General features: G+C 38.0%; 1 protein-coding gene across 18 annotated transcripts in view; it reads left to right on the top strand.

The window, feature by feature from the left end:
* SNAP91 (synaptosome associated protein 91) overlaps positions 1 to 27,876 on the top strand; it is a 156,523-nt gene that overhangs the window by 76,048 nt on the left and 52,599 nt on the right. For all 18 annotated transcript variants that reach the window (XM_062186427.1, XM_062186444.1, XM_062186443.1 and 15 more), the window contains exons 8-11: positions 6,400 to 6,506; positions 13,673 to 13,714; positions 20,905 to 20,975; positions 26,543 to 26,570. In XM_062186427.1, the coding sequence (XP_062042411.1) occupies positions 6,400 to 6,506; positions 13,673 to 13,714; positions 20,905 to 20,975; positions 26,543 to 26,570 (248 nt within the window). The remainder of the gene's footprint in view (positions 1 to 6,399; positions 6,507 to 13,672; positions 13,715 to 20,904; positions 20,976 to 26,542; positions 26,571 to 27,876) is intronic.

Raw genomic sequence — 27,876 nt, 5'->3', positions numbered from 1 at the left:
ACTCGTTATCCATTTGTCCAGAGGGAACAGTAGTGTAAACTGTGGACGTTGGGTGATAATGATGTGTTGATGTAGATTCGTCAGTTCTATCTACTGTAACACTCTTGGGGGAGATGTTGGTAATGGGACAGGATATGCATGTGTGATGGTTGGGAGAATATTGGAAGTCTCTCTACTTACCACTTAATTTTGCTCTGACCCTCAAACTCCCTCTCTTTAAAAAGTATGCATATGTTCGCCTGCAGAGGGACGTGTAGTTGCTGTGATAAAAGACCCTTTGCAGAAGACTAGGAAAAGGTACTTTGGGCAGTATTCAAAGACTTTCTCAAAAATGTCTGGAGGGCTTCGTGGTATTCCAGTTGCTGGTTCCTAACCCAGAGTTTCTAATTCATCAGATCTGAGGTGGGCCCGAGCATTTATATTACTAGTAGGGGACTAAGTAATGCTGTTCCTGCTGGTCTGGGAATTTCAGTGTGGGAACTACTGGGATAAAGCCATACCCAGATGCTCAGGCTAGCATTTGGAATCCACGAACATTTTTGACATTTTCACCCAAATTTATAAGTTATCAATTACATTGCAAGTCTTACGTAATCCATCTTTCCTGTCCAGAAGCCCTAGGGTCCAGTCCAATTCTGCAGAATTTTGTCAGGATTTCTAGATTCAGATGGAAAGATACAGGATAACCAGTTAAATTGTTACTTGTAGTCAATATGCATAATTTTTTTTAGCATTTATAAACCCCAGACAATTTTGGTGACATATAATAAAAGTTATTATATACTAAAAATTGTTGTTATTTATCTGCCATTTAATTCAATAGTTTACATTTTATCTGCAAATTCTATGGGTGATATCAATTTAGAAAATTTTGTTCTGCCTTTGGCTTGTGACTGTGTGTGTGTATGTGCATGTGTGTTTTTCCCTGGCTCAGACTTTGTCCTTGTCTCCCTAGCACGTGCTGGAATTGCGGGATTCTAACATTCACTCTAGGTATTAAGGCAATTGCAGTGATGGGGGTGGAGAGGGGTGGGTAGAAAGGAGATAGGTTAAAAGGAAAATTTCATTTCCACATGAAATGGGAGTTCACACAAGACCTCCAGCTTCTTGAGATGGGAGGAAGAGCTTTTTCCAGCACAGGAAGCTTATTTGTTTTGAAAATATACAAGTGCTCTTTGCTGTGGTTTTATTCCTGAGTAAATGCTCCACCACTTACAAAGGAGACCATGGTAAAGCTGTAAATACAGCTTAACCACACATGCTATAATTCAGTAGCTTGCAAGATTAGACTCTCTTTCTGACTTTCAGCTATGACAGCCCTGTGGCTGCAAGAGATAAGATTATTAAAGCGCACTCTTGGAGTGCCAGTCTGACTGTGCCTTGAGCCAGTATTTAAAATTGATGTCATTTTCCTTTTTGAGCTTCCCAGGTAAGTCGGGAGGAGCTGCCCTCCCCGAAGTTGCCTTATTCCCATCTTAATGGTTCAACCCATTGTCTAATAAGCTTCATTCCAGGTACTTATTTCAGAAAACCATAGGCAATACTTTAAGTAATTACCACAAGGCTGTGTGAATGCAATATTTCAGTAGAGACAGGTGGTCATTACCGCCTTCAGATTCAGTCAGGTTACCCAGCTAACGTTAGGGTCTTAAATTTGCCATTGTTGAGAATCTGTTGTCCTATATCCACTTCAGGTATCAAACACTGTATAAGAAGCAGAAAGCTCCATACATATTCTAAACAGAAAAGAACTTCATGTAGGGGATTAGTGCTTATATACAAAGGTACTTCAAAAAGTTTGTGGAAATGCAAATTATGTAAAAAATGTTCATGGCTTATCAAATATTTTGCACCAAAATAAACTTCTTTTGCAATTCCATTTCCCATGAGCACTGGGGGATTCTTCCATCACTATCAAAAGCCTACAGTAATTAGTTCTAAACTCAGCCACCTGAAATGACTCCCATAGTAATAAGTACTCACACAGAGAAGATACTACTTCTGAAGCCATCTGTTTAATTATGCTAACTACAAGCAGCTGATGCCTCCAGTGCAGCCGCCTTACAGTGCTAGGAAACTGGAGATTGGACACCTGAAGCTAGGATCCAGGGTCTGAGGAGTCTTAATAAGTGGCTGTGATTTGACTCCCCAGAACCCAGGAATCAGGAGACAGGGTTGGGGGAACAGTAAGAATGCTGCTGAAGAGGGATCTCCCTTGTCTGTCCTCCGCTTGTCACGCAGCAGGTGAGAGCGTGCAAGATGACTCCTGCCTCTCTGGCCCAGGTATCTCACAGGCCTTTCTAATTTGCAGAACTAAATTTGTATGTAGGACCCTGGCTTCATGTGAATCTGGAAGACGATAGCACAGTCTTCAGGTCTTTGGGTGAGGCAATGAGAGATTGCCTTTAGTGGGGAAGTATTTCTGCCCTTAATATGAAGCTGAAATCTAAGTATATCTTTATTTTAGGTTGGAGATTTTCTTGGTAAGCCAGAAAGGAGACTTTCCTATTCTCTGTCGCTGGCTGATGTTGCTCTCTCTCACTATTCATAAATGTAAGTTTGGGCTAAAGGTCATATGCAGCCCAAATAAAGCGCTGGTCTTTTTTTTTTTTTTCCTTTTCTGTGTATTCTTCAGTGGAAAACCTAACAACCTAACATCTCCATTATCGTGAGTCCAAGATCTGTTATTTCAGTCCTTACTTCTCAATTTCAGTTTCCATGTCTTAATATTTGTAGATCCTCGAATTTAGATATTTTGTTTATACCTAAACTCAGACTCTCCAAAACTGAATCCTCAAATTTACCCCCTGTAATCTCTGTTCCTCTTTATATATGTCTAGTTTTTTTAGCCTCCTTTATCATTGAGGTTCTCCTCTTCTTGAAATCCAGAGCCAGATATGGAATGCTGCTGACTCATTCTCATACTCTTTGACCAGTTCCCTTGTTTCATTCCTACTTCTGCCCGAAGACCATGGAATGCAGTGTCTTCACAAGTCATTTAGCAAGGAAACACATTCAGCCACGTGACTCTTCTCTGTTGTCGATTGGAAAGCTACTTAGAGTCTGCACTGCTTTACTTTTTCTTTATATCGACTTCACTGATAAATTCACTGATAAAATGCATTTTCTCTTCATCTTAAAGTAATAACCCTTCAAGACATTTTTAAATTTGATTTGAAAATGATCATCTGTTTGCTAAATTAGAACCAGAAAAGGAGAGTTTAACTTCTCATGCTAAGGACCTGGCGTTTCAAAAGTTGTGGACGTGTACTTCCTTGCCTTACAGCATTATGGTATCCAGCAGGATTTCATGTAGCATTTTGTCATAACTGCTCTTGTTAAAGAGACATTGTAGAAGATTGGTATGCAAGCCAGTATCCTGGTTGTTTAGAAGTATTTGTTCTTGTTTTCTCCGTAGTGCCAGGAGTTACCTTATAAATACCTTGTAGGTTAGTTCTAGTCATGAGTTTCCTGACCAATGCTTTTTTTTTTTTTTTTTTTTTTGACAGGCAGAGTGGACAGTGAGAGAGAGACAGAGAGAAAGGTCTTCCTTTTTTGCCGTTGGTTCACCCTCCAATGGCCGCCGCGGTAGTGCGCTGCGGCCGGCGCACCGCGCTGATCCGATGGCAGGAGCCAGGTGCTTCTCCTGGTCTCCCATGGGGTGCAGGGCCCAAGCACTTGGGCCATCCTCCACTGCACTCCCTGGCCACAGCAGAGAGCTGGCCTGGAAGAGGGGCAACCGGGACAGGATCGGTGCCCCGACCGGGACTAGAACCCGGTGTGCCGGCGCCGCAAGGCGGAGGATTAGCCTAGTGAGCCGCGGCGCCGGCCTGACCAATGCTTTTATAATGTTGGAATCAATATTGGTGCTGCAAATCCTCACAAGTGTGTTATATCGTTTTGACTTGCAAGTAAGATGTTTCTCTTTCTAATTAATGGTCATTAGTAACAATCCCTATAGGAGAACTCAGTTTCCCAAGAAAAAAATTCCTTTTAATTCAATTCCTTTCCTAAGACAGTTATACTTTTGAAAGTTAATACTAATATGCAAAGGACAGCTTATCGCTACTTCATAAATATTCATTGTACAAATGTCAAATTTGATCATTTTAAATACTGAAAATCCACATTTGTTATCTTTAGTATGAAAGGTAGTGGCTCATTTTGGGACCTATCCCCTTTGTAAAAATGATAATTTTTCTAAGCCCTGCCCTGGCCTCTGGGGGGACAAAAGAACCTCATAGCTTTACACATAACAGTAAAATGGCACATACTGCCTTTTATGTCATTGCCATTGTTACAGACAGAACTGTGAGATTATAACCTAAAGCCACGATGATTGTCTTTGGTTGTTGAATCCTTGATCACCATGAAAGATGCAAATAATTTTTAAAACATACAGGGGAAACAGAAACTGCTTAACATTTTTGAACACTGGATCTAAAGGGAAACTGAGATTATTCAGTTTGATTTCCCTTTTTGTGTTAGTGCTGAAGATCTGATGCAAAGAAACAAGGTTGCATTATACTAAAGGGAAATAAATTTAGAAATTTAGTTATTTGGAAGAAATTGTTTGTGTGAAGGTTGTTTCTAAAGAGAGAAAGAGCAGTATATTTTATCAGATTAAGTCCTTAATTCTGAAATTTTAATCAAAGAGTATCCTCTTATAGGTATGATGAATCCAACATAGAGTAGATAAAGAAGATATGCTTGGATCTGACTGTTTTTAAGAATGCTCACTTCAGGCCGGCACCATGGCTCAACAGTCTAATCCTCCACCTAGTGGCGCCGGTCGGGGCGCTGGATTCTGTCCCGGTTGCCCCTCTTCCAGGCCAGCTCTCTGCTATGGCCCGGGAGTGCAGTGGAGGATGCCCCAAGTGCTTGGGCCCTGCACCCCATGGGAGACCAGGAGAAGCACCTGGCTCCTGGCTTCGGATCAGCGTGGTGCACCAGCCGCAGCACGCCTGTGGCGGCGGCCATTGGAGGGTGAACCAATGGCAAAGGAAGACCTTTCTCTCTGTCTCTCTCTCTCACTGTCCACTCTGCCTGTCAAAAAAAAAAAAAAAAATGCTCACTTCTGTCATGAATCTTAACAGATAGAAAGCACTGTGTGTTTGTGTGTGTGGAACTGTGTGTGTGTTTTCTTGGTGTTTTTTAGTTCCTTTAAATAGCCTACTGGGAGGTCCATGGTCCTTGTTAAAAGTAAAATTACCAAAAGACTGTCAACAGAAGGTAATAACTGCCCTGGATAATTAGTTCTCTGCCTAATTATATATTATTAAACTTATCTTGAGAAAATTAAAAATACTTTGGAGGTAGTAAAATTACATGCTGAATGAAAGAAATTACTCTCAAATATGAGAGAATATAAAAATAACATATGTTTAACCATGTGCAAATATAGAATAGTGAGCTTACACAGAAGATGCTGGGCCATCAGCAGTCACCCAGAGTTGCCTGGAAGCTGCTGCAGACATTGGTCTGTCCTGTCTCCATCTGTGCTGTCAATTATCATTGACTGCATGAATTAATGAATGGCTAGTGAGAACACTGATACAGTGCTGGGTTAGTAGAATATATACTGGAAACACACTGAGGCTGTAATTACAATAAAACCATAGAATCTTAGTGACCAAGTTCTTAGACCTTGGGAGTGCACAAAGAACAGCAAAGTGAGCCTCTGTTTTTTGTCTGAAAAGCCAAAGGTTGAGAAACAGCATTTGATTACACACTAGGAAGTCATAAAGAGTTAGTAAACCATGTTTGTTTCACAATCCTCTACTCTTTTATAACTAAAATGCGCATTATAATGTTTGAAGGAAATAGTTTATGATCAATAAAAGCAATTATTAATTTGTAGTATAGAAAACTTGAAGAATTCCTGTTTTAAAGTTTTTATTTAATAGCTTTAAATTTACAAATACTATGAAGTCATACAAAGAGTTCCCAGATTCCCCAGTTATTAACATATTAGAATGATACTTTTGTGAAATTAAAGAATCACATATAAGTTATTGCTTTATGACATATAAATTATTTGTAGCAAGTTAGTAAGAAAACAAGGATTTTGTGCAGTACAGTCATAACTTTTGATATTTTTATCAGTAATAATTTACAGCTATTTTCAAATCAGAATCCTGGGATAATATGGATCATGAATTCAACCTGTCTATATAGTCTACAATAATTCTGCTTTCATTATTTAGATGGCTCCACGTGAGACAGTTGGCTAACTTAGAATATAGACCTTTCTTAAGCTACTTAGATCCCCTTTGTTTCTTCATGTAGGTTTTAGTGCTAAGTATTTTGATTCAAATAATAATTCAGGATCTGAGTAATAATCTTAACATAAGCTTAGAATCTATCTTTTCTAATTGCTTATCTCTTTATCTCTTCTAGAAAAGTTTTTTGAAATGAAGAAAGGACAGTGTAAAGATGCTCTGGAAATTTACAAGCGGTTTCTAACTAGAATGACACGAGTATCTGAATTTCTCAAGGTTGCAGAGGTAAGTGATAGTAAGTTGGAAATATAACTTTTAACATAGTGACTCTTGTGTCTGGAGTATATAATAGAATGTGTAATCTAGCAAGACACTCTGCCACAAAGTCACTGTATTGAGGGGTCAAGATAACAGGGGTCATCTCATGCAAGTTCTCACTCAAAGCTATGCTCTGCACCTCTGTATCCCAATCAGTTGATCATTTTGTATTAATAGGGAAGTTTCACTGAAAACAAGTGCATTTGATATTTTGCAAGGTGGTCCATTCCTCCATTCCAACTAATGGTTATCATTGTCTTAAATGCTTCAACAGTGCACTTTATTTTTTAAATTTTTAAAAAATGTTTATTTTTTGACACATACTAATTACACATATTTATGAAGTACAGTGTGATATTTTGATATAAACATACCATGTGTAATGATAAAATTTAAGCAATTCACAAAGCCATTGTCTATTTCTTCATAGCAGGAACATTCAAAACTCTCTCTTCTAGTAATTTTGAAACAGACAATAATTTATTGTTACTATAATAATTCTACTGGGCTATAGAACACATGAACTTCTTCTTCTTATCTAACTATATTTTTGTATCCAATAACCAACCTCTTTGTCTTCCTCCCAACCCTTCCCAGCCTCTGGTAATCTCTGTTCCACTCCTTACAAGGTGCTTCCTTTTCACTGAACCCCGGACTTGTCTTTAGAAAAGCCCTTCCGTTGTTCTAGTGTATAAATCATAAATCCTGACCCTCCTCACTTTTGTCAGTGATTTAAACACAATGCAAAAATAAAACAGTAGAATTCATCTTATAAAGTTTATACATTGTTTCTTAGAAGTCTTTATATTAATCACAGCAATTGTGTAAACAGGCAGTTGGTGTTCCTAAAGTTATCTGTAAATTGATGATTTTTTCTTATCCAACTCAATCAGTGATTCATATCAACACTGGAAACTATGACATTATTATTGTAGTTCTTTCGCAGGACGACAGATGGGACTTTATCTTTCATGTCAACTGATGGCTAGGAAATGATTAAAGTATTGTGTGAAAGAAGTTCTCAAGCTCAATACCAAAGCATATAATGCTGTGGACATGGGACATCTGTGCCATGTTTCTACTGTTTTTGTCATTTTGAGAATACTATGTAAGCGCGAGCATTTTATATACACAATTTCAAAAGTGTTCTAGTTAATGCATTGTCTTTCAAATATCATTTATTCACAGAGGTAGTAATTTTCACATTCAAATTCTGAGACCAAAATAATATCACAGAATGCTCACTCTCAGGCTTTGATCCATACAACATATAGAATCTTTTTAAATATAATATGGGAAAGAAAAGATGAATATTAGTTTATATAAATTACATATACATTAAAGCATGTTCATGTGTCACTCTTTTTTTAAATGTGTATTTATTTATTTTAAATGACAGAGAGACAAAGACAAACAGAGAGACACAGATCTCCCATTGAGTAATTCACTCCCAAGATGCCAGCAGTGGCCATGGCTGGGACAGGTCAGAGCCAGGAGCCTTGAACTCCATCCAGGTCTCCCACGTTGGTGGCAAGGACACAAGTACTAGAGCCATCACCTGCTGCCTCTCAGGGTGCTAGAATGAAGAGCAGAGCTAGTTCTGCTCTTGGGTACATCCCAAGTCCTACAATATGGGATGCAGGCATCCCAGGCTATAGCTTAACTGCCATACATCTACCCCATTCATCAGTATTTCCTCCTGAGTGTACTAATGTTGATAGTCTTTATGGATTGATAGAACTGCTTGATGTTTTCTTTTGCTACTGTACAGATTTTATTTTTTATATTTGATATGATTTTCTCAGTAAAATCTAGTGACCTTTGCCTAATTTCTTTCTGTGAAAAGATCAGCTTCAGAGTAGACCATTATTCATTGTTCCATGAAATCTTGGTGCACATGCTTCCCAGTTTTCCCATTTATTTTGTATATACATAAGGAACTTCACATCTAACAGTCTGGGGTATACATTTCTCTAGTCAGCACCCCAAGATGAGCTCAAGGACTCTGTGCAAAGGGCTGCTTATTTGTCAGTTCCTTCTGGCTTTACATGTGAAACTTTACTTTGTGTCTAGTGACACCTTATGTTAGCGCAGGCCCAGTTTAGGCCATTTAGAAGATATACAGAAAGCAAATGTCATTTGAAGAGCTTGTCTTTAAGCTGCTGAACAATAAATATTTTTATTTTGATATTATGATTAAGATTTTCTTTAAAATACTTCAATCTTTTTAAAAGATTTATTTATTTGAAAGGCAGAGAGACAGAGAGAGAGAGAGAGAGAGAGAGAGGTCTTCCATCTGCTGATTCACTTCCCAGATGGCTGCAATGGCTAGAGCTGGGCTGATCTGAAGCCAGGAGCCTGGAGCTTCTTCTGGGTCTCACATGTGGGTGCAGTGGTCCAAGGACTTAGACCATCTTCCACAGCTTTTCCAGGCCATAGCAGAAAGCTAGATCAGAAGTGGAGTAGCCATGACTGGAACTCATGCCTATATGGGATGCCAGCACTATAGGTGGTGGCTTTACTGGCTACACCACAGCACCAACCCCATTTTTAAGATTTTTATAGAGTAAATACTAATTTATATTATTTTCATAGAAAAACAGTGACCAGGCCGGTGCCGTGGCTTAACAGGCTAATCCTCCGCCTTGCGGCGCCGGCACACCGGGTTCTAGTCCCGTTTTGGGTGCCGGATTCTGTCCCGGTTGCCCCTCTTCCAGGCCAGCTTTCTGCTATGGCCCGGGAAGGCAGTGGAGGATGGCCCAAGTGCTTGGGCCCTGCACCCGCATAGGAGACCAGGAGAAGCACCTGGCTCCTGGCTTCGGATCAGCACAATGTGCTGGCCGCAGCGGCCATTGGAGGGTGAACCAACGGCAAAAAGGAAGACCCTTCTCTCTGTCTCTCTCTCTCACTATCTACTCTGCCTGTCAAAAAAAAAAAAAAAAAGAAAAAAGAAAAACAGTGACCATAGCCATTAGTGTTTTTTTTCCACATGTAAATTTAATTGTTTATAATTTGAACTACTAGTTTAAATTACAAGTGTTGAGGGACTTAGTTATAATTTGTTGATACAGAAGTTTTTTGACAGTTGTACAAACCTTTCGTGTCTACCAGATAGTACTCATGTGGTTTACATATGTGTATAATTAACATGTGATAGCTAACCTGTAGTTAGTAGCATTTACCTGAAGAGTTTATAGAAGACTTCCAGAATATCATGGTAAAATAAAACCAGAGGCAGGCATTTGGATGTAGCAGGTAAGAAACTACTTGGGAATATCTGCATCCCATATTGGAGTACCTGGGTTTGAGCCCCAGTTCATTCTCCATGCCAGCTCCTATAAATGCAAACCCAGGTAGACAGCCAGTGATTGATTGCTCAGGTAGTTGGGTCCTTGTCACCCGTGTAGGAGACCTGGATTGGGTTCAGCTTGGTCCAGCATAGAGAGTGAATCAGCTCATGAGAGATTTCTGTCTTCCTCTCTGTATCTCTCTTCCCTACCCCTCCAATAAATAGATTTGTAAAAGTTTAAAAAGAATACAACTATATGTGTACATATAGAGGGGGCACTATTTGGCAAATATTAATAGTAAATTGACCATCATATTAAAATAAATGTAGGGAAGTTAAACAATTTCTGCAGAACCACAAAATTTCCCAGAATTTTTTTAAAGATTTATTTATTTATTTGAAAGTGAGAGTTACACAGAAAGAGAAGGAGAGGCAGAGAGAGAGAGGGAGGGAGGGGTCGGTCTTCCATCTTCTGGTTCACTCCCAATTGGCTGCAACAGAGCTATGCTGATCTGAAGCCAGGAGCCAGGAGCTTCCTCTGGGTCTGCTATGTGGGTGCAGGGCCCAAGGACTTGGGCCGTCTTCTACTGCTTTCCCAGGCCATCAGCAGAGAGCTGGATCAGAACTGGATCAGAAGTGGAGCATTCCGGACTCCAACTGGCACCCATATGGGATGCCAGCACTGCAGGCAGCAGCTTTACCTGCTATGCCACAGTGCCAGCCACCAGAATTATTTTAAGTGTAGAAAATCTACTTTATCTTGGATTCTTACACTGAAGTCTTCTAAGGCAGGTAACTGAAACTTTGTAAAATGATTGTTTTACAGGTGCATTTCTGCTGAACATTGTTCCCTTTTTCAGAACTTATTCTTAGTTTGCAGTTCCAAGGTAAATATCAAGCAAAGGAGTTACGTCTCAGAATGTTTGCAGACAGAAAATGATGGGATTTCGGGAATACACTTTACCTAAATCCTCCAATAATATTCTGCTTCAGAATTTCTGAGCAATAAAAGCTAGCAATGTTGACGAGAAAGTCCTAAATTGTTTCTTTTTCAACAGAATTATCCATTTAATGGAAACACATCAACTTTTCCCAAAGTGATTCCAGTGTTAGGGATCAGTAATGTTTGCATTCAAGAAATACCTCCTTCATTTACAGCAATATTTTTTAAAATTTTTTTCAACTTTTATTTAATAAATATAAATTTCCAAAGCACAACTTTTGAATTATAGCAGCTTTTCCCCCTATAACCTCCCTACCCGCAACTATCCCATCTCCCACTCCCTCTCCTATCCCATTCTTCATCAAGATTCATTTTCAATTATCTTTATATACAGAAGATCAACTTAGTACATACTACGTAAAGATTTCAACAGACTGCACCCACAAAGACACACAAAGTATAGAGTATTGTTTGAGTAGTAGTTTTACCATTAATTCGCATAGTACAACACATTATCCAGACAGAGGACATGGCAAGCAGGTGCAAAGTAACTCCCATTGTTGATTTAATAATTGACACTCTTATTTATGACGCAGTAATCACCCGAGGCTCTTGTCATGAGCTGCCAAGGCTATGGGAGCCTCTTGAGTTCACCAACTCTGATCTTATTTAGACAAGGTCATAGTCAAAGTGGGAGTTCTCTCCTCCCTTCAGAGAAACGTACTGCCTTCTTTGATGGCCCGTTCTTTCTGCTGGGATCTCACAGAGATCTTTCATTTAGGTCATTTTTTTTTTTTTTTGCCACGGTGTCTTGGCTTTCCATGCTTGCAAAACTCTCATGGGCTTTTTAGCCAGAACTGAATTCCTTAAGGACTGATTCTGAGGCCAGAGTGTACAGCAATATTTTTAAATGAATCATGTAAAGAGGCATTCAAATGTCAACATAAATGGACTGAAGAGGCCTTCATTTACAGTTTTCTTACCTTGCAATATTGCGAGTTCAAGGCGGCGTAAGTGGCTTCTCTTAGTCATTAGAAGGTTAAGTTTGAAATTCTGGATTTCAGCCTGATTTGATCCAGAGAGATAGGGACCAGTACTGTACACCTGTGGTCTCAACAGTGGGTGATTTTGCTCCCTTCTCCTCTTTTTGGACAACATCTGGAGACATTTTTCACTATTACACTGGAGGGGCTCCAGGTGGGGGACAGGGGTGCTACTAAATATCCTGCCATGCACAGGAATGCTCTTGCAAAGAATTATCCTCCCAAAATGTCCATGGTGCCACGGCTGGAAAGCCCTGCTCCAGATAGAAAAGACAAAGTAAAGAAGGTAGTTGGCACATAAATGGGTTCTTTTAATCTCTCACTTTCCATATGGTCTTTGTGGAAGCCCATTGCTTTCACTCTATACATCTGTATTTGCTCCTGCATTGCTATGCATGTAATCAAAACACTTCATTTCTCCAGGAGTCAGACCCCGGTTTAACTTGCTTTGTGTTTTTGAGCTTCGATTTCATTTATATATAAAATGACAGAATTGAAGCTATGATTTGTAGTTTTACCCAAATTTTAATTTTGAATAATATTCAAACACATGAAAAAATTGGTGTAGGTTGGTGAACATTTGTACTCTCTTCATTGCTCACCTTTATTAATACTTTCTGTATTTTCTTCCCATCCCCCTATCTCCTCCATGCTACCAAATTTAGTGATTTTTACATACTTTTACATGGTGATTCCACTTGTGCATGCATATCCTACAGATATGTTCACACAGATGCAAAATAGTGTGCACAGCATTGCTTGCAATGGCAAGATAACAGAAGGAGCACTGATGTCTGTTAATAGGTGCTTCATTAAATAATTTACAAGACAAGGAGGTTCTATGCAGCTGCTTAGAAAAATGAGGATATTCTGTGTGTTAATGCAGAAATATTTCTAAGATACATTGCTAAGTGAAAAATGTAAGACCCTGGGGAGGGTGTTGTGGTGCAGCAGGTTAAGCTGCCACTTGAAATGGCTGATTACCATTTTGGAGTGCCTGGGATAGAGTTCCACCCCTGCTTCTGATGCGGCTTGCTGCTAATGTGCATCCCAGGAAGCAGCAGGCAATAGCTCAAATATTTGGGTTCCTGCCGCTCATGTTGGGAGACCCACATGGAGTTTCCAGCCCTTGGCTTCAGCCTTACCCAGTCCTAGCTGTTTTGGGGAGTGAACCAATGGGTGAAAGATCTCTCTCCATGTTTGTGTCTGTCTCCCTCTCTCTCCTTCTCTCTCTCATCATACCTTTCAAATTAATAAATAAGCTTTACCTAAAAAGAAAAATAGAATTACATTGCATATAAAACTCATATGTTATTATTTTGTAAAAATGGGGAAACAACTCTGTATTTACGTATTTCATGTTTCCCTGGTTGTACATGAAGACATTCTAGAAGGAAACTTTATAAACTAAAAAAGTGATCCTTTGTGGGGAAGATAGGGTGAAAAGTACAACTTGAACAACGTATTAAAACTGACTGTTCCCTATCTAGAGAACTGACTGGGTTTAATTAACTATTAAATTTAGTCTATGCAGTTTCTTAGATTTTTAGGTGTTTTTAACCATGGAAGATACTTTTAAATTTTATGCTTCAATATACTTCCAAATTTTTTGGATTCTAGTAAAATTCTATGCATTTGTTTTATCTGCCTATTTGAATAAAATTACTGCTATATTGTATTAGTAGAAAACTAATAAAAAAGAGAAAAGAGCATAAATTCAAAGTGACTCTGATATTTATAATAATTTCTTTTATTCCAAGATTGAGCTGTGATTTAAACTAATTTGTGAGATATCTTCCATTAAATACAAAAATTTTTAAAATCCCTCCAAGTAACTTCTTATTTTTTCAATCCACAGCAAGTTGGTATTGATAAAGGTGACATCCCTGACCTCACACAGGTAAGTGACTCTCTCCATGCAAGATTCCGTATGCTTTAAATCATTACTCTGTATGTTGTCACAAATGGACATAGCCTTGCAAGCATTTATCAGATTTTGAGTTTCAACCAACCAACTTTCCTGGAAATTATCTTACCTGCTCTGTTTTCCTAGCTGTGGAATATGTTTTTCAAACTACTGGAAAGATTTTCCTTCTCTTATGACAGTTTCTTCTTTAAAAGCATCAGAATTTACTGAACTCATCTTTTCATTCTTGAATTTGAATAAAAAGGAAGCCTTGTATAATGTCAATAACTACAAAAAGTGACTATAGGTATGACTGTTAGAACATTAGATTTTCTTCCTGCTTGCCCGAGTTCGCCACATGTCCCAGGATGTGAAGGAGGACCACGAACAGGGATGATTCTGTGCTGTAGGTCTGCCACACTGACTCTTGTCTCCTCGATGAGGCAGAGGATTTCCATGTAGAAAAGATTTTTGACAAAAAAGTAGTACTGGTAGAGGCGTGAATCTTCTGGGACACACCTAAGAAGTGACACAATAGCGGAGTTTCCTTTTCAATCCTTTCCTCTGTCAAGATATGTTCAACTCCTAAGATGTAGAATCCAGATCGCTCATAGGTGGGGAATTATTACATGGCCTTTCTCATGATTGGCAGGAACAGTTTTCATTTAGTAACTTTTCATTTAATAACACTTTAATTTAATGACTCTTTGGTAACTTTCTACCCCAAACATGTCCTTCAAAGAGACAAAGTTGTTGGTAGATGTAATGGGAGAAAAAATAGGGCTAACAGCTTATCTTGTATACCAGTAATGGATGTATGAATTTTCTATATTCATAAATTACAAAGTCATTGTGATAGAAGAAAAATACCATAATGAAAGATATACACTTTTTAATAATATCTGTATATTTAATAGTTTGCTATCCTTATAATACCTTGAAATGTTTCCACATATAAAATAACATTAATCTTCATTTTTATTAAAAATTAGAGGAACCCAAATAAATGGTTTTCTGTTTTTGTATTATTAAAATGCACATTAATTATCAAGGATTCTTCATAAATAAAATGCACAGAACAATTCAGATCTTAATGACACTGTATTTTTTTCTTTAAAAGCGCCTTCTCGTAGACAGACTATTAGTATAAAGCATATCTGCTACTATGAAAAATCAGTGTTCCTTGATAGGGGCTTACCTGAGCAAGATCATTTTGGGTATGGCTAAAAGTTGTCTGTATAAAGTACCATTAGAATACCTTAAGTAGATTTAGATTTATCATTATAACATAATTAAGAAGCAAAGAAAGTAAATGTGTTTTCACTTAAATTATTCTGTTACAATAAAAATTTACAGTGCATTTTAAAAAACCAGAGAGGCAATTTATGTTAACTTTAGAAGCATTCGGTGAGTCTTTTGCTCAAGGAGCACCTCTCAGAAGTGGACAGTCATCTTTCACTCTGTAGCCAGCCCTGACTGGAGTGAAAGCAAAACAGTTCTGTCAAGGAGAGGCTTTCCATGAAGAAGAAAACATGTTCTCAGCCATTCTCCTTTATTTGGACAGAGTCTGAATGGAGGCTAGGAAAGGCTGAGGGACTGCTTAAATACCTTGTTCTCTTAGCAAATGACAGTATCTCATTAAAAGGGTTTACATACATGGGTTCAATTTTTAATATGGTAGTATTCATTATGGTTTATATAATCGCCTTCTCTGAAGAAGTTCAGAGATGTAACATTTTAATTAGTTGTGCAGGTGTGTGTGTTCCTCAGGTGGGCAGCAGAGACTTCACCATCAGAGAAGCAAAGTCTTTCCCTCATTCTAGTAGACAGCTCCTCCATGGTAGAGATGCGTTGCACTCTCCTAGCACTCTATCCTCTGCTTTTGCTGTGACCGTAGCAGCCACATAAACTTCCATGTTAACTTTTATTTTGAAATTAACTCCTCTTCCAAAAGTTCTAGTTCAACTCTCCAGTATATATTTAAATCCCTTTTTTCTTTTACAGGAGTATGGATGGTATACTTCTGAAATTTCTTAATAGGTTAACTGGAAAGCGCTTTCCTTTGGGATATGAGCAACATAGAGCTAACCACCTCCCAAATCTTGTTGAGAGTCCCTTTCACATGTCTAAGGGAGGTTTTTTACTCACCTAGGGATTTAGACTTTACCCTGACAGAGTGATCATGTCTGAGCCGAAACATGAGCTGGAGCTGCTCTTGGGTTGGTCCTTTAGATGGTTTTAGACCTGGCTGATTTATAGCTGCGTCAGAAATACCAAATTATACAGATTCAGTTTAACTTCTCTACTTTTGGATCTGGCTTCTACCAGTTCCTCTATGGCTACTAAATCTAGCCATGGTAAGAAATTGAAATTCCTGTTTGGAGAGAATTAAATAAGCAAATGAGATCATTGGCTGATAGTAGGAATAGGATGCTCATTAGCAAAAATGGACTAGGATACCACTTGCAGCAAAACAGAACAGAGGAATTTAATGAATAGCTTCTGGAATTTAACAGTTGTCTTTTTTGTTAGAGAATGCACAATGAACATAAATCTGGTCATCTGTAGCCTTTTTTAACTTTAATGTCATCATCACTGCATTTAATGATCAATAAATGATCAATAATGATTAACAATGATTCATGATTATCAGTGAAAATTGTAAACACAGTCAAAATTACTGTTTTGGGTAATAAGTGATTATAATACCAGAACTGAGAGATTACCCCTCAACACTTCCAAATGGTTTCTTAATTCTAATGTTCAAAAATTTGAGTGGTCTTTCAGTTGTCTTTTTTCACTTGGTTTTAAAGATGTTTTATAATCTGAAGCATATAAATTCTAAATTGATGCCTTCTTTTTGATTCTGGACCAACACTTGTTGCAATAAAAGGATTGTTTAAAATATTACTTCCTGTTGGGATTGTGTTTGCCTTGTAAATTTAGAATATCTCTACTTATGAAAAATATCTTAGGTTTAGATGGCAGGAATTCTAGTTGATCTGAAAACTACTGGTAAAGAAAAAGCCCCTTTTAAAAGCTATACTGCTGATGAATCAGTAACCATGATATGTTGTTGCTGTTTGTCAGGCTTACTTTTTCTTATTCTTTGGGTGGTATTTCTGATTGGTCTATTGACTTTGCTGCTTTTTTTTTTTTTTTGAGTAACTAAAGGTGCTAATTGTACATTGCTGTCTTAAGTTCCTTTTACAACAGCAAAGGCATTCTCAAAATCTTGCTGCTTAGAAATTTGAGACAGTTTTCAATTCACTATCTACAGCATGCCACATGCCACATTTTCAACACATAAAATAGTGTTGAAAAGAAGGTAGACTATAGTTTGTTCCCCTTCAAAGATATTTGAGGAATTTATTTAAATTTTGCATATCCTTATAAGAAATATAAATGATAAACTAGTTTCTAGATGGGGCCAGCATTGTGGTATAGTGGGTAAAGCTGCCGCCTGTGGCACCGGCATCTCATGTGGGCATCTGTTCAAGTCCTGGATGCTCCACTTCTAATCCAGCTGTTTGTTATAGCCAGGGAAAGCAGTAGATGGCCCAAGTGCTTGGGTCCCTGTGCCCACGTAGGAGACCCAGAAGAAGCTCCTGGCTCCTGGTTTCGGATCAGACCGGCTCCTGCCTTTGAGACCATTTGGGAAGTGGACCAGTAGATGGAAGACCTCTCTCTCTCTCTCTCTCTCTCTCTCTCTGCCTCTCTGTAACTATATCTTTTAAATAAATTAATTAAATCTTTAAAAAAAAGTCTAGGATAAAATATTCCAACCTTAATTTTACATGCAATATGTATTTTTTAAGACTTTCTTTATTTGAAAGGCAGAGTGACGGAGGGGCCAAGAATTAAAGACAGCAGAAGAGATCATCTATCCACTGGTTCACTCCTCAAATGTCTGCAATGGCCAGGGCTTTGCCAGGTCAAAGCCAAGAGCCTGGAACTCCATCCAGGTCTCCCATGTGAGTGGCAGGGACTCAGTATTTGAGTCACCTTACACTGCCTTCCCAAGCACATTAGCAGGGAGTTGGATCAGAAGTAGAGTAACTGAGACTCAAACCATTGCTCCAGTGTGGGATGCTAGTGTTGCAGGCAGTGGCTTAACCCCATGTGCCACAACCCCACCTCCTACATGCAACAAATTGTTAAATAATTCCCTTAAGACAAAAAGCCAGATGTATAATCTTAAATTATTTGGTCAGGATTTTTTTTCAACCACTGTGATTTATTTGTGACTTCAACATAATTTTGTAAATTTTTCACTTAAGTCTTAAGAAACTTTATAAAAAGAATGAAATTGTGGACAGTCTTCCTTTCTTGGTTGTTTTATTTTTAGATGACTAAGGAGATTGATAGGAGAAAATATTACCTCTTCTTTTGTTGTCGTCCCATGTTTTTTATACTGCATTTTCTGACTAACTAGCATTTATCTTTCTTAACCAGTGTTTCAAATTTAGGTTTAGCAAAGAATCACACTTCTCTTACATTGCATTTAATATCAAAGCACCCAAGTCTTTTCAGACTTTTATTAATTTTATTTATTTATTTAGATGAGAGAGAGAGAGAGAGAGAACTTGCATCAGTTTATTCATTCCCCAAATACCCATAATAGCCAGCACTGGGCTAGGCCCAAATCAGAAACCTGGAGCTTAATCCAGGTCTCCCTCATGGGAGGCAGGGACTCAAGTAGTTGAGCCATCACTTACTGCCTCCTGGCCTGCACGTTAGCAGGAAGCTGGCATCGTGGGCAGAGCTGAAATGCAAAACCAGGCCCTGTGATATTGGATGTGGGGGTGACACAAGTGCTGTCTTAGCTGTGGCACCAGTTCCTGCTCCCCAGATCTATTCCCTGGAATGGAGTTCTATGGCTGGATGTATTTTTGCCTTACTGTGATCCCACTGAAAAAAATAGAAATGTGAAGAAGTTTATATCCCAGGTTCCCCAGCTTCCTCCATAATCATCATCATCGATAATTAGTGTGGCAGTTTTGCATATTTTCTTTAAGGTTACAATGTATGTTCTTTACCTAAGGAACATTTCTAATCCTACATATAAAGCAAAATTTTCATTATCTCTTTTAAAGATTGTTTGTTTATTTGAAAGTCAGAGTTACAGAGGAGAGAGAGATCTTCCATCTACTCCTTCGCTCCCCAGATGGCCACAACATCCAGGGTTGGGCCGGGCCAAGGGCAGTGGCCAGGAGCTTCTCTTTGTCTCCCATATGGTTGGCAGGGCATCTTCTGCTGCTTTTTCCAGGTGATCAATAGGAAACTGGATTGGAAGTGGAGCAGCCAAGACACCAACCAGTACCCATATGGGTTGTAGGAGGTGGCTTTACCTGCTTTTCCACAATGCCAGCCCCTCTTTATGTCTTTTAGAAATTCATGTTTTTGGGGCTGGCACTGTGGTGTAATAGGCTAAGTCTATTTCTATGGTGCCGGCAATCCCATATGGGCACCGGTTTGTGTCCCAGCTGCTCCTCTTCAAATCCAGCCCTGTGCTATAGCCTGGGAAAGCAGTAGAAGATGGCCCAAGTGCTTGGGTCCCTGCACCCGCATGGGAGACCCAGAGGAAGTTCTTGGCTCTTGGCTTCGGATCAGTTTAGCTCCAGCCATTGCGCCCAATAGGGAGTGAACTAGCAGATGAAAGACCTCTCTCATTCTCTCCCTCTCTCTGTAACCCTATCTCTCAAATAAATAAAAAATCTTTAACAACAACAAAAAAAGAATATGTCAGGAAAGGTTAAAAAAAAGAAAAGCATATTTTAAATTTAAAAGTATACCACTAGCTGTAGTTTACTGCAATTTGTTGAGTCTATTTTCACCTCAGTTACATTTCAAGACTCTAAGTTTTGAAATTTTTAAAAAGCATGTTATAACCCCTAATAATCATCTTTGTTTTACTCTATAACCTAAACCTTTTCATATATTACTGACAAAGCTGTACCTTTCTACCCTTTTTCAATTATATCAAGTTAATATTTTTGTTCATCTAGTTATGGATTTATATATTGACATGTCTTATTTCCCTGAGTATCTTGCATTTATAATAATCACATGATTACATAAAAATAAACATATTAATGTTGAAAGTATATGATGCATTAGTGAGATGAAAATGAATGTTAAGTAAATGACCTAAGCTTTTGAAATTAAAACTTTTTAATAGTTTTATTTTAATTTGTCCTTGGAGATACAATATACAATATGCCATTATATGAATTTCTTTGAATCCCATGAGCTATTATAGCAGTTACATTAACTCCTTCAAAAGTAATTTCACATTAATTTAAAGAGCAATTGTCAGAATTAAATGTATCTGTAAATGTATTTACCTCCTTCATGAAATGCTATTCTTTGAATGCCTATGCTGCTGTTAAGGTCTAGTTTTGGTTAAAATTATTTCAGAAAGATGAAATTAAATCTCTAAAGCTTGAGGAATAGATTGGGTGGAATATTTCTTTAAATGTATGATTTTTCAATCTAATATAAAGTAAAATGCCATCACTTTATATTGCCTAAAATTTTATTTATAAAAAATTGAGGAATTTCTTACTATAAGAGTTCAAATATATTATAGTAAGTTTGTCAATACATCATACTTTATTATAATTGCTGAAGTTACAAATACTATGTCTGAAATTAATTAGCTCAGTATTAAGAAAATCCTGTTATTAACTATTAAAATTTTTTTCTTTTCTCCACAACTTTTACTTGCCCCCTCCCCTTTTTAAATAAAGTTACAATGTTTCCTAATGTTTAAATTGCACATGGATAAGTGAAATTTACTGTATTTTCAAATTCCTTTAAATTTGTATTTGGGCGCTTAAGTTTTTGACTTAGATACAAATACCTATTCTTTTTTCACTGTGTTCTTATGGGAAGTTGGTGGTGAACTTGATTTGAGTTCATGGCATAGTAAAAGTCTATCCAATGTAATCTGTACATTGAAAGCACACTGTACTGTTACTTGTTATGCAGTGGAGTTAAATGTATTTAAGATGGACCTGAGATTCCTTGGGATGTGCATGTTTACCTACCAAATGAAGTTATCTCACGTATCTACTCAGGTCCACCCACAGACCTCCACCCCGCCACGTTCCCCTGATGTCATAGTGTGCTTGCTGTGAAAGAGAACAATGCAGACATTCATTTTTACTTTCTTATTGTAGGCTCCCAGCAGTCTTATGGAGACCCTTGAACAGCATCTAAATACGTTAGAAGGAAAGAAACCTGGAAACAAGTATGCATTAGTTGTATATTCTAAATAAGATGAAAAAGAACAAAGTCATTCTGTGTTAAGAGTGAGATTTCGTGGTGCAGTCTACCCCAGTGCAGCTTGAGGGAGTGCTTCATTGAACCAGTGTGATTTCGTGCACAGTCCGTCTGCAGGCTGAGGCAGCAAACTCACAGACTGTCCCTCTTTGACTGAACCTGTTGATTCACGTATTTTCCCTTAGAAGGAATTCACAATACAATGGAAAAGAGTTCCTCAAATTGAAAAATTGAGGCTGTTATCATTGGACATGAGTAAAAATAAGCACAATCGCACAAGTAGCCTTACAATTTGTTAGCAACCCCACTGTGAAAAAAGCAAAACTCTTAAGTGTAGTGTTCAGGACTGCACTCCCTGTCCACTCAAAGCCTTAGGCATGGCACGCTGCTGACGTTTTACTCAGAGGCCTTGGATATAGAACAGCTATCAAGTAGCGATTGTTTGTTTGATTTTTCTGGATTTTTTTAAATCTTGGGTTAGATATTTATATTTTGACCTTTTTTTCTCATTGCATGCAAAAAAAAAAAAAAAAAAAGAAAAGAAAAGCCCAGGTTCTCTATTTTCCATCACCCCAGCGGTTGTAAAACCTGTGTAGTCACAAGCCTTAGTGCTCTCCAGTCTTGTTCAGATGAGCTCTCAGAGCCTTGGGTACCTGCCTGCCTTCTCCTGCAGGTGAAAAGCTTATGCCTCCCAGGAGGGCCATCTGCAGTCCCACCTTCTCCCTCACCAACTGCCCTGCACTGTGGATTTTTAAAAATACTGTTCACTTATGGGATTTGAATATATTCTTCTCATTCTAAAGGTCAGGAACTATTTTATACTTCATTATCTGAACACTTAACATGGGTCTTTCTACAGAGCTTGAACTCTGTGCTTCTTGTTGCTACCAGCTTTCTGTGTATTTGGCTTAGGTTGACAGCAGGAGTTAGAGACAACCAATGAACTGACTGTGGCAGAGCTGCAGGCTGAGCACGGGCTTTTCCTATGGCAGGGTCTTCAAAATGCAACTCCTTCCTGACTTTCTTCCCTCTGAGCATGCTCCCAGAATCCAAGCTTGTGTCTTGATGCGACTTCTTTTTTCTTTGCTGGTTATTTATTAACTTAGTGTTATTTCTGTCTTTTCCAAGTTAGCACAGAAATGAGAGCATGTTTTAAACGTTCAATGATAAGCAACAGTATAGTAGGACTCTCCAAGCAATTAAGGCAGGACCATTTGGAAAGATGGATGCCAGGACCTCTCACAGGCTCTGTCAAGGTCCTCACCGCAGTTCAAGGTCTGCCCTTAATTTCAGTGTGGCCGGCTGCAGTCAGACTTTTGAGGAGACAGTACATTTAAATCACAATAAGTGCCCACTTCTAGGTACTGAGGGTGTCTGGGAAGCCAAATGGGTTGGATACCTAGGATATTATAAGCTAGAGGCAAGGAAGCTGAGAGCTGTCCCCACTTCCGTGACATAAACCTCTGGCTAAGGAAATGTGCACATCTGCTGATTGGTCACTCCCTCGTGCAGTGCTGGACACACAATGCATGCTGGCTTCTCTGCACTCTTCCTCCCCTGTCCCGCACATTCTGCATAGTTTCGTACTCTTCTCTTGTTTGTGGTTAAGTCGGCCAAGGCTGCGTTCTCCAGAGGCACCCCTTTCTCTGGCCAGAATTTCCTTAGCTCTGCACATCTACATTCGCCCCCTTGTGGCCACTGCGAGGTATATTTAGAACAATTAGCTGTGACGAGTTAACATTTCTAGAGAAGTGAAATAAAGACTCAGTAACCTATTTGAATTACTTTTTGCTTACAACGGTTTTTTCTCTCCTTTAAAAATCATTTTATGCTTGTCAGATTCTTTTCTGATTTGGATGAGACCACATTTGAACTTGTTTTATACTTATTCCCTATTTTTAAAACAATGAACTATAATAGTTAACTATTTTCCTCTTTGTATGTTTGTGCTTACCTGGGAACTTAAGTGAAGGGTGAGTACTATGCTGAGTGAATTTTTTTTGCATTTGGTAATTGCTAAAAATGCAAAATACACTCTTAATATTCCACATTTGGTATTTAAAACATTTAAAATTGGTTTCTGTCCATTTTACACATTTGTGTTTTTTATAATGCTTTATTTTTGTCTCTTAAGGTGACTGGCATAAATGGTTTTATTTTCATGTTGGTCTTTTTGCAACAAGATTATGCATATATATAATCAAAATTTTTTCATTTGTTTAGTAAACAAAAGGTTTCCCCATGGCATATGGCAGAAGTGCCAAAAGACAACTTTATTTTAAAAACTGATTGACTAAAACTTTGTCAGTAGCAGTATAAACTATTCTAATTTCTAAATCAAGCATATATAGGTATAATAAAGTATTTGCAGATATCTGCTATGAAAAATATGTGTGACCATTATATTTAGTGTTATGTTTTCCCTCATATTCATGTTTGACACTGTATGCAATATTGTATGATACACCTTTGCATATCTTCTGTATATGATTCCATGGAACAAAAGCAAGAAATTTGTTTTATTTTAAATGTGGGTTTACTAAGTGTTGAAAATCCAAAATAAGTATTTTATAATTTAGGTTTTTCACATCTTTTTAGGGGAGGGGGACCAGCATTTATACTCAAAACTATGTAGTAATTATTTTTGTGCAGCAAATAAAAAATAGCATTTCTGCTTTTGACAGTTTGCTATTAACGTCTTTGAAGAAAACTTTTGGCATTTGCTGTGTTCATAGTAAAAATCTGTAAAACTATTTGTAGCATTTTTCATTTTCAATTTAAAGTAGCTTGCTATATATATCATTCATTAGCTTCTAAATCTTATTTTGCCCAACACAGTTCAAGATGTACTAGATTTTTCTAGATGAAGTTGTTAAAATAGTATTGGCCTTTAAGAAATGACATTATCTAGATACAGAGGATTGTAGCATTTTCTTACCTAAAGAGTGGAAACCAACAGTAGGGTGGGAAACCAAGTGTGAAGATGTAAGACAAAACAGTTGTGTTGTGTAAGAGGAGAACAAATATGCCAGGCTGATCTGTGTTCTCAGCAAGACAAAGGGTGTGTGGCACAGATGCTGGGAGGCAGACACACCTGGACCGAGTCTTGACTTAGCATTAAAGAGTGGTGAGACTTGGGCGAGTTATTGGCGCCTCTAAGCCCGCAGGCCCTCAAATTTTAATCAGTGAACAATGATGCTTTTTTAATGCTTTAGCCTCATGGGAGCAGCTCTGATTCTCAGTTTTTTTTAATTAAATCATGGCAAAAGCCAGATATCATCTGTGAGAATGGAGGGCACCCATTTGGACAGCTTAGTTTCACATTTTAAGGTTTCCAAAGCTGCTGGAAAGTTTATTAAGTATAAAGCAAATACATGAATATAATCTCCTTTAAAAATTCAAATAATAAGGAAAATGTCAGATACAGTGTCAAGTGCTAGGGATGAGTTCATTTCCTGGAACTTAGCATCCAGTGATGAAGACAGGTAATTAAACAGATACGTAAGATATGCTGTGGTGGGTGGGATAATAACAGAGCCGGCAGGAGATTTTTGCTTGTGTAATCCATGGGATAAATACAAGTATCCCTGAGTAATAGTGATGCAGAAGCTTGGCAAACTGGGGTCTAAGACAATTTTGGTTTGTCATACCTCACTTTGAGTTTATGTTCTTTTGTAGCAAGTAGAACAATTCTATTATTTTTACTATATCTTTCTTCTCGTATTGGTATAGAAAATAAGTTATAAATTTTTATGTTTTAGCTTGGATATTTATTTCCAAAGTTCTTGCTTAGTCTCAATTCTCTTCTCTGTGTTAGTATTTCTCTTTATGTCAGGTCCACTAAGAATTGTTTTATGAAAATTTTTCCAGAGATAAACAAATTAAATGAACTCATCTTAGAAAGTGACTATGTGAAATGGCTACTGTTTTCTTTGCAGAGTTCCGACTGTAATTTTCTTAGGTTTTTATTTAGATTTAACTCCCTTCCTTTTCCATAATATAAAGGAAAAATAATGAGAGTGGAGAAATTATTAGCCAAAAGTCTCTGTATTAGATTAGATTTTTAGGTTCCTAAGTAACTTTCTGTAGATGGAGAAGACACTGTGAAACTATCTATTTCATTAGACTCTGAAATGAGCAACAGAGATAAATGTATATACTTCATAAAACATGCAGTAAAAACTAAATCTAAACAGGAAATGTAAGGCATAAAAGATCTTAACCTGGCATGTAATACTGCTAAATATTTTGCTCTACCAAAAAAAAACAACAGAAATCATATTATTATATAAAATTCCAGTTACTAAATTCCTGCTACTGCTATGTGTGACATTTTCCCCTAAGAATGAGTAGAAAACCATGCCTGCCATCTGATAAGACGCTGAAAATAGGCTACTCATTTAAATGTGTTTTTATCTTCATTTTGTTGCACTTCTCATTTTCCTACCAACTCAAGTTAGTCACGTGTAAGCTGTTCAGTACTTCGTTATGAAGTAGTTTGCTAGAAATAATGTACATAGCCAGTGTTCCCAGTAAGTAATTTAAAACACATATTATCTACTCCTTCCTAACTTTCCCTCACTAACCGAGAAGCAAGCATCACACGTGCAGCGCTTTGTCAGGCTCCCACTGGGTATTCCAGGATGATGGGGATATGTTTCCAAGGCAGTTTTCATGACAGCCATTAGAAGAAAAGTAGAAAAGCTCCAGGAGTGCGGTCATGGCCATTGAGACACATTTGAGGCCCAGGACTGAGAATCTTTTCTTGCCTGGAGTTCATCCTTTTATGCATCACAGTTTTGACTACATGAATCTCAGTGCGCTTTAACTTGAATGTGTTTTCTCACTTTGAAAATTAATAAGCCTGAATGTTATTTTTAAATTGGTAAATGATTATTTTTCCCAAATCTTGGCAAAATTTTATGAATTCCAATTTTTACAGTTTTTTTTAAAGGTTTATTTATTTATTTGAAAGGCAGAGTTACAGAGTGAAAGAGAGGTCTTCCATGCACTGGTTCACTCTCCAGATGACTGCAATGGCCGGAGATGGGCTGATCTGAAGCCAGGAGCCAAGAGCTTATATCGGGTCTCACACATGGGTAAAAGGGACCAAGCACTTGGCCATCTTCTGCTGCTTTCCTAGGCGCATTTCCAGGGAGCTGGATCAGAAGTAGAGCAGCCAGAACTAAAAGCTGGTACCCATATGGGATGCTGGTGCCACAGGCAGTGGCTTTACCCACTATGTCACAGCGCTGGCCCCACAATTTCTTTTTGATAGATGTAGATAATTATGACCAACTCAAAGAATTGAGTTGTTTAAAATACAGAAAGTAATTTTGAATTTAAGAATTTCTACTACTAGAAACTCTAATACTGGAAAATATTGTAAGAGGATGTCATAATTGAGTAAAAAACAGGAAGCATGTTTAGTTTATCCATTACTTTACAAGTTAATGCCTGGCCAGTTTATAGAACTTAAATACTTCTCCATATGTGTTCACGTATATTGTTTTAATTTTTTATGTTGCCTTTTAGATCTGGTGCTCCCTCTCCATTAAGTAAGGTAAGTATGTTTTTGGTTTTTTGTTTTAATCATTTTACTTTCTGTAATTATACAATTCAGTGGCACTAAGCATATCCAAATTACCGTGCTAGCATCACTGCCATCTATTTCTATAATTTTTTCATCTTCCAAAAAGGAAGCTCTCATTAAATAATAACACCTCTTTCCTCCTCCCACTAGTCTGTAGCAGCCACCACTCTACTGTCTGTCTGTATGCGTTTAATTACTCCAGTCCTGCATACAAATGAACTCATAACTTAACTTTAACTTGAACGTGTTTGTCCTCCCGTGACTGTTTTATTTCCCTCAGCATGTCTTCAGGATTCATCCATGTTGTAACATCTGCCAGTTTGAGACTGAATAATGTTCAGTTGTATGTATGTACCAGACTTAATCTGTTGACGAACGCTTACATTGATCCCACCTTTTGACTATTATAGTTCCTACCATGAACACAGGTGAACACATATCTATCAGAGTCCCAGCTTTCAGTTCTTATGGGTGTATACCCCGAAGTGGGATTGTTACATCATACAGTAATTCTGATTTAATTTTTTGGAGGAAAGTTAAATTACATGTTTACATATTCTCCCTTATATTAGTTTCTCTGTCTAGTATATTAGTATAGTATATGTGACTTATTCCTTTGTTTATACTAAGAATTTAAAGCAGGAGAGATTTTCTTTTTCTTTTAAGATTGATGTATTCATGTGAAAGTCAGAGTTACAGAAAGAGGGGGAGAAAGAGAGAGAGAGAGAGAGAGAGAGAGAGAGAGAGAGAGAGATATCCTCCATCTTCAGCTAGGCCCAAGCCAAGAGCCTGGAACTCCATCCGGGTCTCCCACGTGGGTGCAGGGGCGCAAGCATTTGGGCTATCTTCTGGTGCTTCCCCAGGTACGTCAGCAGCAAGCTGGATTGGAATTGGAGCAGCCAGGACTCGAACTGACACTCATATAGGCGACTTAACCCACTGAGCCACAACGCTGGCCCCAGGAGAGATTTTCATGAATTTATATTACGACTGAAAGCATAGGAGTCATAATAGTTTACTAGCGGAAAGCATTTTCACATATTCTGAATCACAGCCCTGTGAGACAGATGAGGCACATACATTTTATGTTTTAATGGTACACAAATCAGTTATAATTATGTGTCTTTCCATCCGCATTTCTTTAAAAAAAAAAAGGTTTATTTATCACGGCATTTGCACTGGTGATTCTCAGGCACCATAGACTAGGCCAGGGCCTGCCTGCCTGGCTACCTGAGAGTCTGAACAGTCAAATGAAAGAAGCAAGCTGCTCCCTAGG

Source organism: Lepus europaeus, chromosome 3, assembly GCF_033115175.1.
Source record: "Lepus europaeus isolate LE1 chromosome 3, mLepTim1.pri, whole genome shotgun sequence".
Lineage (NCBI taxonomy): Eukaryota > Metazoa > Chordata > Mammalia > Lagomorpha > Leporidae > Lepus > Lepus europaeus.
The sequence above is the reverse complement of the archived record's forward strand: the minus strand, read 5'-3'. Positions and strand labels throughout refer to the sequence as shown.